This window comes from Dipodomys ordii, unplaced genomic scaffold (assembly GCF_000151885.1).
Source record: "Dipodomys ordii isolate 6190 unplaced genomic scaffold, Dord_2.0 Scaffold17, whole genome shotgun sequence".
Classification (NCBI taxonomy): Eukaryota; Metazoa; Chordata; class Mammalia; order Rodentia; family Heteromyidae; genus Dipodomys; species Dipodomys ordii.
In genome coordinates this window covers 7,028,636-7,041,240 of record NW_012267233.1, presented here as the reverse complement: position 1 = coordinate 7,041,240, position 12,605 = coordinate 7,028,636, and the positions used below count along the sequence as shown (strand labels likewise).

Below are 12,605 nucleotides of genomic sequence, written 5' to 3'. Positions count from 1 at the left end.
GTAATCCTAACTACTCAGGAGGCTGAGATTTAAGGATCAAGGTTCAAAGCTAGCCCAGGCAGGAAAATCCGTGAAACTCTGATCTCCAATAAACCACCAGAAAACTGGAAGTGGCACTGTAGCTCAATTGGTAGAGCCCTAGCCTTGAGCTGAAGAGCTGAGGGACAGCACTCAGGCCCAGAGTTCAAGCCCTATGAACGACAAAAAAAAATGTAGTCCACAGACTTTTAGCAGACAGTTTCCAAGTTGTTAAAAATCATAATTATGGTAAGAGGATCAGGACCTGAGGCCAGCATGATACCCTTCTGAAAAATAACACAAAATAGTCAAAGGGCATGGTCCAAGTGGTAGACCACTGGCTTAATACAATGTCCTGAGTTCAAATCCAGTACTACCAAAAATAGGAAGTAAATATTTTAATATAAAAGTTGAGGCATAGGGGCTGGGAAGGTGGCTCAGTGGTGAGTGCTTGCCTTAGCATGTGTGAAACCCTGGGTTCCATTCCTCAGTACCACATACACAGACAAGGCCAGAAGTGGCACTGTGGCTCAAGTGGTAGAGTGCTAACCTTGAGCAAAAGACGTTCAGGGACAGAGCCTAGGCTCTGAGTTCAAGCTTCAGGATTGGCAAAAAAAGAAAAAAGAAGAAGAAGAAGAAAAAAAGTTGAGGTATAGAATGAGCTGAGAGGCATTATCTTTCATTTTTTAATTCCATGACAAGTCAGTAATAATTAAATATTAGATTTAAGAGATCGTTCTAAGGGTACTATCTGAAAAAGAAAAAAAGATGCATTTGATTCTGACTTTGTAGAATGTTCCTTTATTTGTCCCAGCCTATCAGAAAAGCTGAACCAGGCCCCTCTGAGTTTGGAGCACACAGAAGTTGAATTGGTATCTTATTCACATTGCCTTCTTGGAGGGAAAACTAGGTAGCCTACATCCAGAAAGAAGTGCCCGGTCTCAGTGATGTGAACATTTGGCTTTGACTCTATAAAAAAATGTCAAATTATGAATGCCCTTCTGCATGAGTGGATTAGGTAGAAAAAGAAAAAAACCCTCATTTCAGAATATCACTATAGAAGATTAATTCTTACAGTTTGTAATATTTTCGTTACTAAACTATCTCACTGGTTATATAAATTTTATTCAAATACTCTAATATTTTCAAGCTCTGTGAGCCACTTTTCCAAGATTTTAACTTTTTTGCACCTACTTTCAATAATTTCATATTTAATAATTTTCACTGAACCTGCCTTCCCCAACGTTCCTGTTTATTCTAATATTGTATATATAGTTTAATAATGATGCATTCTTTTCTATTTATTTTTGGGGGGGAAGGATCCTTCTCATTCTTGTTTTCATTTTGCCATGGACTTTTTCATCAATTTCAGTTATATAATTATAGACACCTCTAAATCAATATACAAATGGTTTCTTGGTCATTTATGCTTCCAGATGGATATGATAGTTCACAACCTGAGAACAGCAGGCAATTAAAAGAAAAATATAGGTATGAATTTTGCCTCGCAGAAAGGGTTAAAATATCTAAATATATATAGCCAGTAAAAGTGATTTTATTTACTGCTTTACCAATAAAAGCAGTAGTGTTTCCTTAATTAAGTTTAAGCCCCGTGTGTTTCCTTATATATCTCCCTCTGCACCACTCAGAATTTGCATTTAGTTTGGATGGAAATTCTCCAGTAGAAAGTCTTGTAATGATAGTATTAATAAGCTGTGAGGACATATGAGATCATCTCACAGAGAAGGAAGATGAGACCTTCAGAGGTTAAGTGACTGGCCCCAGGTCTCAGCGCTGGTACCAGGTCTCTCAGTGTCCGTGACCCCTGCCACAGGCTCCTGTGACAGCCATATGTAAGGAAAGCCACTCAAGAGCAATTTACTTCTCCTTTCTCAGGGTTTCCACATCGACACTGTTTTACACATTGCACTAGGTGAGAGCACTGTAATTCTGCCAGGAGCAAAACAACACTCCTTAAACACTCTGTGACTCTCAGAGCCATAGAAAATAAAAGGTTGAAGTTAATGGTTGCCAGCTTGGAGGGAGTTATTCCTTGTTGGAGCCAAATGTATGTAGGGAACAGATGAGACTGTAGGAGTGAAGTTGGCAAAAAAAAAAAAAAAAGAAAAAAAGAAAGAGAAATGAGCCTATTCTTCCTTGAAAATGAAAGTATGATAAATAACTGGATAGCTTCAATGTTTGTTCTTCATTTGGAGACTTCTGTCCCATTTGAAAAGCAGAGTATCTGTATAGCTGGAGTAAGTGATCTGAAATCGTAATATTATCTTCCTAAATACAATGAAATGATTGTTTGATTTGGAGGCAAGGAGATTAAGTAGTCCACACCTATAGAATTATTTGTGTTGTATTTCCTAACAATGTCATTGTTTCTTACAGTGAAATTTCTATACTTAAGAAATGACTCCTGTTAAGATAATGTGTTCTAACGATTTTGAGTACTAAAACCAAATCTACCTCAGAGATAATAATGATTATTTAAATTTTGAGTTCATACAGATAAAACTGTCTGACTTAAGAAGTATGTAGATAGTCGCTGGGGATTCTATCATTTTATTTCACAGTCATTTTGTTTTTAAAGCCTTCTGTCCTGTTTGAGATTCCCCATGCCACAGTTACCTTGAAGACATTTGTTCACAGAAGCTCTCTGAAATTCACTTCAATCTCATGCTCTCCTTAAGTCTTTCTGTAAAGCCACACTCAAGGAAAACATGACTGTGAGGACACCTTCCTGAGATGTCCATTCACACATCTATTCTGTGAATAATCTTGTCGTGGTAGTGGCTACTTTCCTAGGTTCTTGTTTGTTCTTTCTATGTATTTTCTAAGTTGAAAGGATGTTGAATTGTCATGAGCTTAAGTTTGGCAATCAAGAAATGAAACTTTGATTTGTTTTTTTAGTTACATTTTTTAAAATTTTACAAGAGAGCAAGAGAGAACAAAAGGAAGACTGAAATTCTAAGGTATATCTCAATGTAGTTGAGTGGCTATTTTATTTTTAAATGTAAGTTAGTGGTTTTAATTAGAGTATATGATATATCTAGTTGTGTCTGAATATTTGACATTAACTAGATTAACTAGTCATGGAGAATATTTGAGTATTATCTCTGAGAACCTGTCCTTGTGTCTTATGGTAACACTCTTATGTAGTTGAAAATGGTTCCTTAATTTCTGAGTGAAATTACTTTAGTGGCAAACACAAACATATATATATAGATAGATAGATAGATATAGATATATACAAACGTGCATATATAAAACCATCATACTTAATTTGTATTATTTCAATCAAAGCAGAAATGTTGGGGCTATATACAATGCCTAGAATTACTGAACCAGTTGTGTAAGATCTTGAACTATGACTTTTTGAATTTATCCCTACTTCCAGAACCCAAAGATTTTAAGTTTGTTATAATCCCAATGAACATGTTTCTGGTTTTTAAAATTCAGATTCACTGTTTTTAGACACCATACAGTAAAAGAAGGATGCAATGATTCTTCCCCATTATTGCCAGATTGAATGCAATTAAATTCCAATGCAGAGAACTGCTTAGATATATTAGCTGAAATTTTACCATGGTAGAGTATGAATTTTTATTTTGATCTAAAGAATAATTCATTTAGGGAAGTTTAGCAAAGATAAGGACAACTAGTTAATTTCTGCATGCGAGAAAGTGTGTGTGTGTGTGTGTGTGTGTGTGTGTGTGTGTGTGTGTGTGTGTGTGTTTCTGGTCTTACCACATAAATGTAATGTCTTCAGTAATTCCAAAAATGTTCTGTGTCCATTTTGAGATATGCCTTGTGTAGAGAGAATAGAGAGAATAAAAATTATTATGGGTTCTTAACACAGTAGAATTTGACCAGATCATTATTGAATATTTCACCTATTATCCAGATTTGGAATGAACATGCTAAGTATGTTTTTATGATGCTTGATATAGTATTTGGTAAGATTTCCAAAAATCAAAGGAGAATACTTTTGTAAAACTCTAATGCATCTAATTTTCAAAATGGTTTGGAAAATAAAACACTTTGTGCTATTCTTACATAAAGATTTCCCTGACTTGTAGCTCTTCTTAGTTCTTATATTGGAAATCTTCAACAAGTTTTTCCCCCCAAGCAAAATTTGGAATCCCTAAGACAGCATTATGTCACCAGTTTCTTGGCTAGAATTCTCATCTATTCTTTACCTTTGGGCTGTCTACTTTTATCTCCATTAACCTTTTGGCTTGACTATAAACATTTATTGAAGGCTACCTCCTTTGTCGGTCCAGTGACTCCAGAGGTTAGTGAGAAGTGGATGTGAGTCTGACCTCTTTTATCCACATTAGATGATTCTAATTATTCCTCAGAAGTGACACTTTTGACCCATTTTGTCCTTGTCAACTTTGTCTAGTTGTGAGCTGTCTAATCGTGAAACTCTAGGTTCAAACTGGGTCCAGGAGTGCAGAATTTGTTTTAACTTACAGTGTGGAGTCTTTCTCTTTCTTTTTTTTAAATTCAGTTTAATTGAAACAGAAGGCTTTTGTTATATACCTGAGGTTTATTTATTACTGAAAAGATACAGACAAAGCAGAAACCTTGTAAGACTCCATGCCTTTGTCAAGATAGAAACAATGAAAAAATACCAGAAAAACTGTATAATGAGTATAAACTCCATTTTGCTAAGGTTGCTTGGCAACAACAGCATTTTACCTTAAAAAGTTCTTGTTCTTTCTCATACCGCAATTCTATATGGTGACCATGGGTTCCACCTCTGCTTCCCCTGCCACCCTGGAGAAGGCAGTGCGTGATATATGTCACCCGTTGCTTGTGCAGGTGCCATGTGGCTTTCAATAAAGTCACCTCTTATTCATTTCAACGGTCACCAAAAGTCATATGATCATATCTGACTTTAAAAAGAATCTTTAATTGACAGAGTGAGTAACTGATCAATAATACTAATAAGTATCACAGTTCTCTAATTGATGATAAAGAACTTTTGTCTACACTTTTAGGCAGATTGCTACACATGTTGCAAATGCCTGAGAAATAGTGGAAATTCAGTAAATGCTTTTTTGATACTTTAGTTCTTTCATTCATGTTCCTAGTGAGTAAAAGTTGGATGCTTATCTGTACTCTCCTAGTTCTTGAGCCTTCTAGGTAGAAGAGATTAACCCCTTTCTGAGATGTATATTCTGAGATTCAAAGTGTTGAAACTGTTTTTTTCAGGAACAGAGCCTACCAGAAGTATGGATTGAGAAACACACCTAGATCATCTAATTCATAAACCATTATTATAACTCAACTGTAAAGCAGTGGTCATTCTGGAAATGTTTTTACACATCCAAATATAGAAGCAGGAATCACTGCAGTGGCCACTGTGTATTTTCTCTTACTTTAAAGCATGGTCCTAAATATAGCTACCGACGTACATGATTAATGATTGTGGAATGACAGTAAGGATTCCTTATTTGACCAACTAAGGGAAAGTTGTTTCACACTTTTGAACTCACTTGATAAGGAAATTTAGTAACTTCTTGAACAATACATTTTATTTTGCTGATAAAACTCAATGACTGCAGCAGGGCCCTAAAGAAACATAAATGTAGTATCTGATACTTCTATACATCAGAAACACAGAAATCCACAGAATGTAGAAAAACACAGAATGTATCTCAACAAAATTAAGCTGTTGGCCTGTTGTACTTGTTCCTTTCTGAATGCTTTAGGGAAGTATTTATTTCCTGCTCATTGTGATTGCTGGCAAACTTTAATACATCAAGGTTGTGTAATTAACATCTCTGTTTCTTGTTTCCTATACATTGAGGCTATTCCAAGTTTTGGACCCTAGCCTGTTCTTTACTTCATGGCCTCAGTTCCCTATCTATAAAGGTAACAATAGTAGGTGATAATGTTTTGTATATTATGTCTTCAGTTTAGTCTTTTGTTTCTACTTTCTACTTTTAAGGATTTATGCACTTAGAATGAGTTCAATTGGATAATGTAGGATAATTGTACCATTTCATGGTCCTAAATCTTAAAAATATCTCTAAAATTCCATTTTCCAAATAAAGAAATATATTCATAGGTTGCATGGAATTAGGACATGATTATCTCTCTGGAACCACTGCCTTATCTACACTCCTTTAATTTTTTTGCTTTGTTTTCCAATTTCTTCCTTCCTTCCTTCCTTCTTTTCTTTCTCTTTCTTCCTTCCTTCTTTTCTTTCTCTTTCTTCCTTCATTCTTTTCTTTCTCTTTCTTTCTTCCTTTCTTTCTCTCTTTCTTTCTTATTTTTTTTTGTACTTGCGATTGAATCTAGGATGTTGCACTTACTAGGCAAATGCAAACACTGAGCTACATCCTAGTCCTGCCACAACTTTTCTGTCTGCTCCCTTTTTCCAAAAAGCTGTGCCTATTGTCACTTTTATGGGAAAATAAATATATCCACCTTACTTTCTTCATTTTGAAGCCAAGGAATTAAACTCAGTGAATATTAAAACACATTGTTATTCTTAATATTCTAGAATTTTCATGAGTTTTTGTGTTAGAGAGACATGGGAAAATGAACCTAACGATCAATATAGATATTATTGTTATTTTTCCATTCATGGATTTTTTGGAGTGTAGATTTCATATAATCCTGGCTAACTCCCTCCTTCTTGCACTAGGTAATCTTCTTTGAAGGCAGTCAATCTCTACAAAAGTTGACTTCAGAAAGAAATTGACTTACTTTCTCAAAACTGTAATAACTGGTCCCTGAAGATTTTTTTTAATCTACTTATTATTTGCTTTTCTGTGTAGGTATAACTTTCACTAAGTCTTTGCTATGTTTTTTTTTACTTCTGCCTCATTGATTTGGAATAGAAGAAATTGTTTGCCCTTCAATTCAGCTTCCTAATAGTTCAAATTCTATTGTGTCCAGCCGTAATGAATGCTTGCCAGTTTTATGAAATATAGTATATAACTTTTTAGGCAATTAACTCATTCTGATTTTCACAGGCCTTTCTGGTTTTATCATTGAACATAGAGCCTGCTGGGGAACTCTTCAGTCCCAGAAAATCTAGGATGGTTTGTATCCATAGGGATAGTAGTATTTGGGGAACAGGGGAAGAAAGAAAGAAAAAAACCCATATGTCTTGGTCCTGCCTTCTACTGGATATTTAACCTAAAGGAAATCACTTAATCTTTAGGTTTGAGTTCTTTGTCTGGAAATACACCTAAAGACTAAGTAATTATGGTAAATGTCAAAAATGTACCTGCAGCAACAACATAAATCATAGCAATCTTAGTAAATACACTTCATACTTGGACTTAACGAGCTTTCTGCTTCCTTTCTGTTCAAAGAATTAATCATAGATTTTGCCTAACCTATAAAGTTCTTCATGATTGGTTTCTAAGTCTTCCTTACAGACATGCATGCTGTCATTCATTTACTATTTATAAATAGTCTTATTTATAAATAAGGACAAGATCCATGATGATTATAGTGGTAATAGCTAACACTTTCTAGTACTTTCTATATACTAACAATAGCTCTAAAGCTTTATAAGAACATATACTATGGAGTTCCAACAAAGTCCAGTTGCTGTCTATGTACTCTGCTCTCTTCTTTACTGCTCAGCTTTTCCCTCCAAACTTTAGTCTTCCTGGTTATCCTTTAAAATTTTGCCCAGAAGTCATTTTTCTGTGATATCCGTTGAGACTCCACATTGCCTTTCATTGTCCCTCCCCCAAACAATTTAAACATTCTTTAGCATTTCCCATCATAATCCCTTTCACATTATATTAATTTTAAAACAGTGATCTCTATCTTTCATCAGAAAAGACTTACTCATATTTCCAGCACCTGGAATAGGACTGAATTTGTTTACTTGAGAAGTGAAAGGAGGGATTAGCGTTTTGTCAAATCAATTGATTTACTTTATACTAAAAAAACTCCTTAAAAAATTTTAAATGATCTTTGCTATATTACCTATTGAACATTTATAATAGTTGAAATAGTGTATAAAGTCAACATGGCTTTAAAAGCAATGAGGTAGAAAGTTGATTAATTTTAAATTTTTTAATTAATTTTAATTAATTTTAAATTTTTTAATTAATTTTAAAATTATTATTTCTAATGAAATAGATATGTTCATTAGAGTTCGAACCAGGTATGATTTTTGGTACCAGGTATGTATTTTTGAACATACATATTTGTTTTAGAACAAGGTATGTATTTTTTAACATCCCCAATCTCTATCTAGGGATTATTACTTCTTTCTCTAATAGTAAAATCAAATGGTTGGCAGAATATTTGCCAGATATGAGTCTTTTTTCTCAGATTAAACATGACTATTCCTCTTATACTGCAACTTTAAAAATGGAAAAAATAACAATGACAATTTGATTAAAAATTTCTTAGATGATTAAAAGTATGAGTAAAATATTTTTAAAAATCACCTCTTTCTTAATGAGCTTTTCAAGAACTGTCTAGTATAGGTATGCTAGCTAGATAGTTGAAAGTTAAGGCTTAAAGGCTTAAAATGGTCAGTTTGTTACTGTTTGTTACATTTGCTCAAGCTTTCAGCCTCTTCTGTTTAAAATGTGAAGTAAGTTTTTGCAGTTTTTATTAATACTTCCTATTTATGGATGTTTTCCATTTAATATATTTCATGGTAGTTTTTACTTCTAAAAGTACATGATTTCTAACTTACAAATGGATGAGCATTTTGTTTGTGTCTATTTTTTCATTTAATTTCTCTTATGTATATATATACATATATGTGTATATATATACATATATATGTATATGTATATATATATATATAGCAAAAATGTTGTACAGAGGGGTTACATTTACATGAGAAGGATAATGAGTACATTTCATAGCAAACATTGTTACCTCCTCCTTTTTAACACAGTTCTGCAGGTAACAATTGACCCATGTAGCTCCTGACTGCTGCCTTGATACAGGTTAAATGGCCTTTTTCCATTCTTGAGAGATCTGAAGTTTACAAAGTACACAGAATCCCTCCAGTGAATACTTACTCATGTCAATTTGGGAATTTGTGACAAAGGTTACATAACAGGAAAGAAAGTCCCAGAATGGGCTGAGATCTTTTGGTCAGGATCATATCTAGGTGAAAATTCAGTTCCAAAATCATCTTGAGACTTTGTATTGTACTCTGTTGTGGTTTCATGGTATTTGCTATACAGAACATGGGGTAGTATATGATAAAATTCTGAATGAAAACTCACTGGGACTCTTCAGCAAGTAACCCTGCTCGTGATTTTCCTCCCCAGCTTTTTTTTTTTTCCTATGGGGTAAACTTATCAAAAGAATTAAAGAATCTGAGTACCAAGCATCTCAAAGTGCCAACTCTTTTGAACATTTTATTTAAAATATACACCAAATGTGTTTTCTTACTCATCTCCCTGCCTCTGTGCTTCTCGGGATAAAGGATGTCGGATGTCATGCTTTAGTTGTTTGTATTTGAGTTTACTTATGAGCCCTCTTTCAGTCTTTCTGGAGAAAAATGTGCAGTGAATCATTAGCACTATTAAGATTGCAATTGTAGTCAGACTACATATCCACACTTAGGAAAGGGGCTGAGTGTGTTTCATTATTCATTCAGAATAAGTTCCTTCTGCAATATAAATGTTGCTCAGGATAGAGCTTTGAAATGGATCCTGATTCTTGAAATTCTTTCCTGTCTGTTTCAGGAAATAGTGAGATCCTGTTGATAACAAAGTACAATGTGTCTAAAGTTCACTTCTAAACACTCTGCTCTTTGCAATGAAAGTCATCTGCATTCTCTTTATAATTCAGAGCCACAAGAGATCTGTCTAATCTTGGAGATCTGATCCAGTATCATTTAGGGGAGAAAAAAAAATCCTTGATAATAATTCCACCATTCAGATTAGTGAAAGCAGTAAAGCCTTATAGCTTCTGTCATCTTAAAAAGATATCATGAGACAGGGGAATAAGGACTTGGATTATGGTTGGGGAGATTTAGTTGTTTGTAAAAATGAAATGATTAGTACAGCCATTATTCAAGTTTTTAATCAACAAAAGCAAATGGCATCTGTTCGTTATCATTCTTTCTGCAGAAGACAAAGACCCAGGTTCCAATGGTGCTGACTGCTGGTCCCAAGTGGCTGCTGGATGTGACTTGGCAAGGAGTGGAAGACAACAAAAACAACTGCATTGTTTACAGCAAAGGTAAATGCAAGATCATTTCCCTGTGTCTTTGCAAGGACTGAAACCTGAGCACTGCAAAATAGCACCCAGAGGAGCTGGATGGAAAGGGGGTATCAAGGAGACTATGATCCGCTTTTTCTTTTACCCTTCTGTGGTTTGCTAGCCTATATATTCTTCAAAGCCTTCTGCTATCTGTCGTTTTACAAGATAAACAAAACACATCCCACTATTAATTACTTCATGCCACACACATTTACTTAACCCTATGTTCCTGGGGCATGACAAGTCCCCTTCTCTTGTGGGGAGTATTTTATGAATAGCCTGATTTGATGAAATCTCAGATTTCCCTCTTAGCCATGTATCTATCATAAAGTAGATTCCCTTTGAAATGTAGCAATTCATGTCAAGGTGCATGCTCCAGGAGGCTCTACATTGCAGACCATTTCCTGAAATCATGCATGAGGAGAGGAGAGCTGAAAATGAAACCTTTGCAAAGGCTGAGTTCTTCCCCATGGTGATCTGTGAAGGGCAGGATGCTAAGGGGCAGGGGGAAGCCGATGGCTTGCAGAGTATTGCCTTTGATTTGCTCAGTGTGACATCAGCCTAGACTGTGTCCTGTAGCTATACTGTGGCTACAAAGGAGCCACAGCTTGGTGATGACAACATTATGAGGCTGATTCTCTGTAAGACAGGACAGCGTTACTGCATGTGGTGGTTTTCTCCACCTTTAAGTTATGGGCCATTTCTCTGCACTCTGCCAATGAAATCCCTCATCTCACTACTTTGTAAATATTGCAAAACCTTGTGCTTCTCATGTTTAATTTCTTTCAGCTTTCTTTTTTTCTTTAACCAAATAGACCTACTGAGATCAAAGATTTATTTGCACATTGAACCTAGAAACCATAAAAGCATACAAGGGAACAAGCAAATAAGCACCCCCTATCAATATATTAACATATAAAACACTAATCATAACATCAAAGACTCCTAAAAACTTGCTAGAAACAATTACAACTTGTTCCTATAATCATTACAATTTGTACACTTATAAGAGGATTGCCTCTAAACTACCATATGCCTTTGAAAATTGAAACACTGGAAAGAGGGAATTTGTGAGCTATAAAAACAATCCTCACACCAGGATCTGATTATATTTCTTTTCCTTCTATAATTGCTAGTCCATACCCACTAATTTTCTAACCTAAAATACCTGCGGTATGCTGATGAGAGCTTTGAGCTAAAAGGGAAATGAGATTTCCCCTGGATATATCAATAACACCTATCGGAGTGAAATGAAGTGAGGCTGTACCGTTAATTCAGTGAGCCAAGCCCCACACTCAAAACACAAATAATATCAAAGATGTATCTAAATGTGGGGAACAGATTTCTCTTATAAAATAATTTATCATCATTGTGATAATATAATATGAAGAAACCATAACAATGATTCAAATCCATTGCGCCTTAAATTTAAGCATCTTTTCTGGGAAAGACAGTTGTTAGATTATAAAATTGTAATTCCACTTCAGGGAAGTATTTATGTGTTAAACGTGTTTCTACCTCTGTGCTAACGATTGGCTATTTTTGAAACATTTTTGCCAACAGAATATTTGGGGGCATTTTTAGGAGCTCATCAGTTAGTTAATCAGTGAACTCACAAGACATGTGTTGAGTCCATTGGGCTAGTCTTATACATCAATAAGTGCCATTCACTAAAACACACACTCATGAACCTTCTCCCCAAAGCTTCCACACCAAATTCTACACTTTTCTCTCATTGTTACTCATTGCTTTGTCTTATGATCATTAGACTATGTGTCCAAGAAAGTCAGTTTAAAAGTTCAGTTACTGCCTACCTTTCCTATTGCACCTTAGTGCTTCTCTAGCCCTAGTTTGGCATGCTGTCTGTACAAAAGAAGCACAAAATAAATATCAATCAGTTGATTAAACAAATAATGAATGACATCCACATACTGAAATATACTTCACACATGTTCATGAATGATTTGACTTACTGATGCCCAGTAGTTTCTAAGCCTGCAAAAGGTAATTTGACATTGTTCAACACAGAAGAAAAATAGGTATTGCAGTTCAAATACCAAAGCTGTAATAACAAACTATGTATACATTATGTCATTTCATTCTTTTTTAATACCTCTAATGAGGAAATTACCACATTACTACCCCATTTAAGTTAAATAAGAGACTAATATGGGTAAGTCATTTAGTTTGTTTACACTCTTAAGTGACTGTCTAGTTTAAGGTCTGAAAAGTGCATACTAGAGGATATTCTCCCCGCATAATTTTAAAATAGCCAAAACAACTCAGGGAAAGACATTGTGTGCTCATTTTACCCACATCACAGAAAAGGTAGGATGATTACATGTGATTACAGAGAAGCT

General features: G+C 34.9%; 1 protein-coding gene across 2 annotated transcripts in view; it reads left to right on the top strand.

Moving 5' to 3' along the window:
• Positions 1-12,605, top strand: part of Zfpm2 (zinc finger protein, FOG family member 2) — a 447,501-nt gene that overhangs the window by 296,654 nt on the left and 138,242 nt on the right. For both annotated transcript variants that reach the window (XM_013012481.1, XM_013012482.1), the window contains exon 5: positions 10,113-10,224. In XM_013012481.1, coding sequence (XP_012867935.1) covers positions 10,113-10,224 — 112 coding nt within the window. The remainder of the gene's footprint in view (positions 1-10,112; positions 10,225-12,605) is intronic.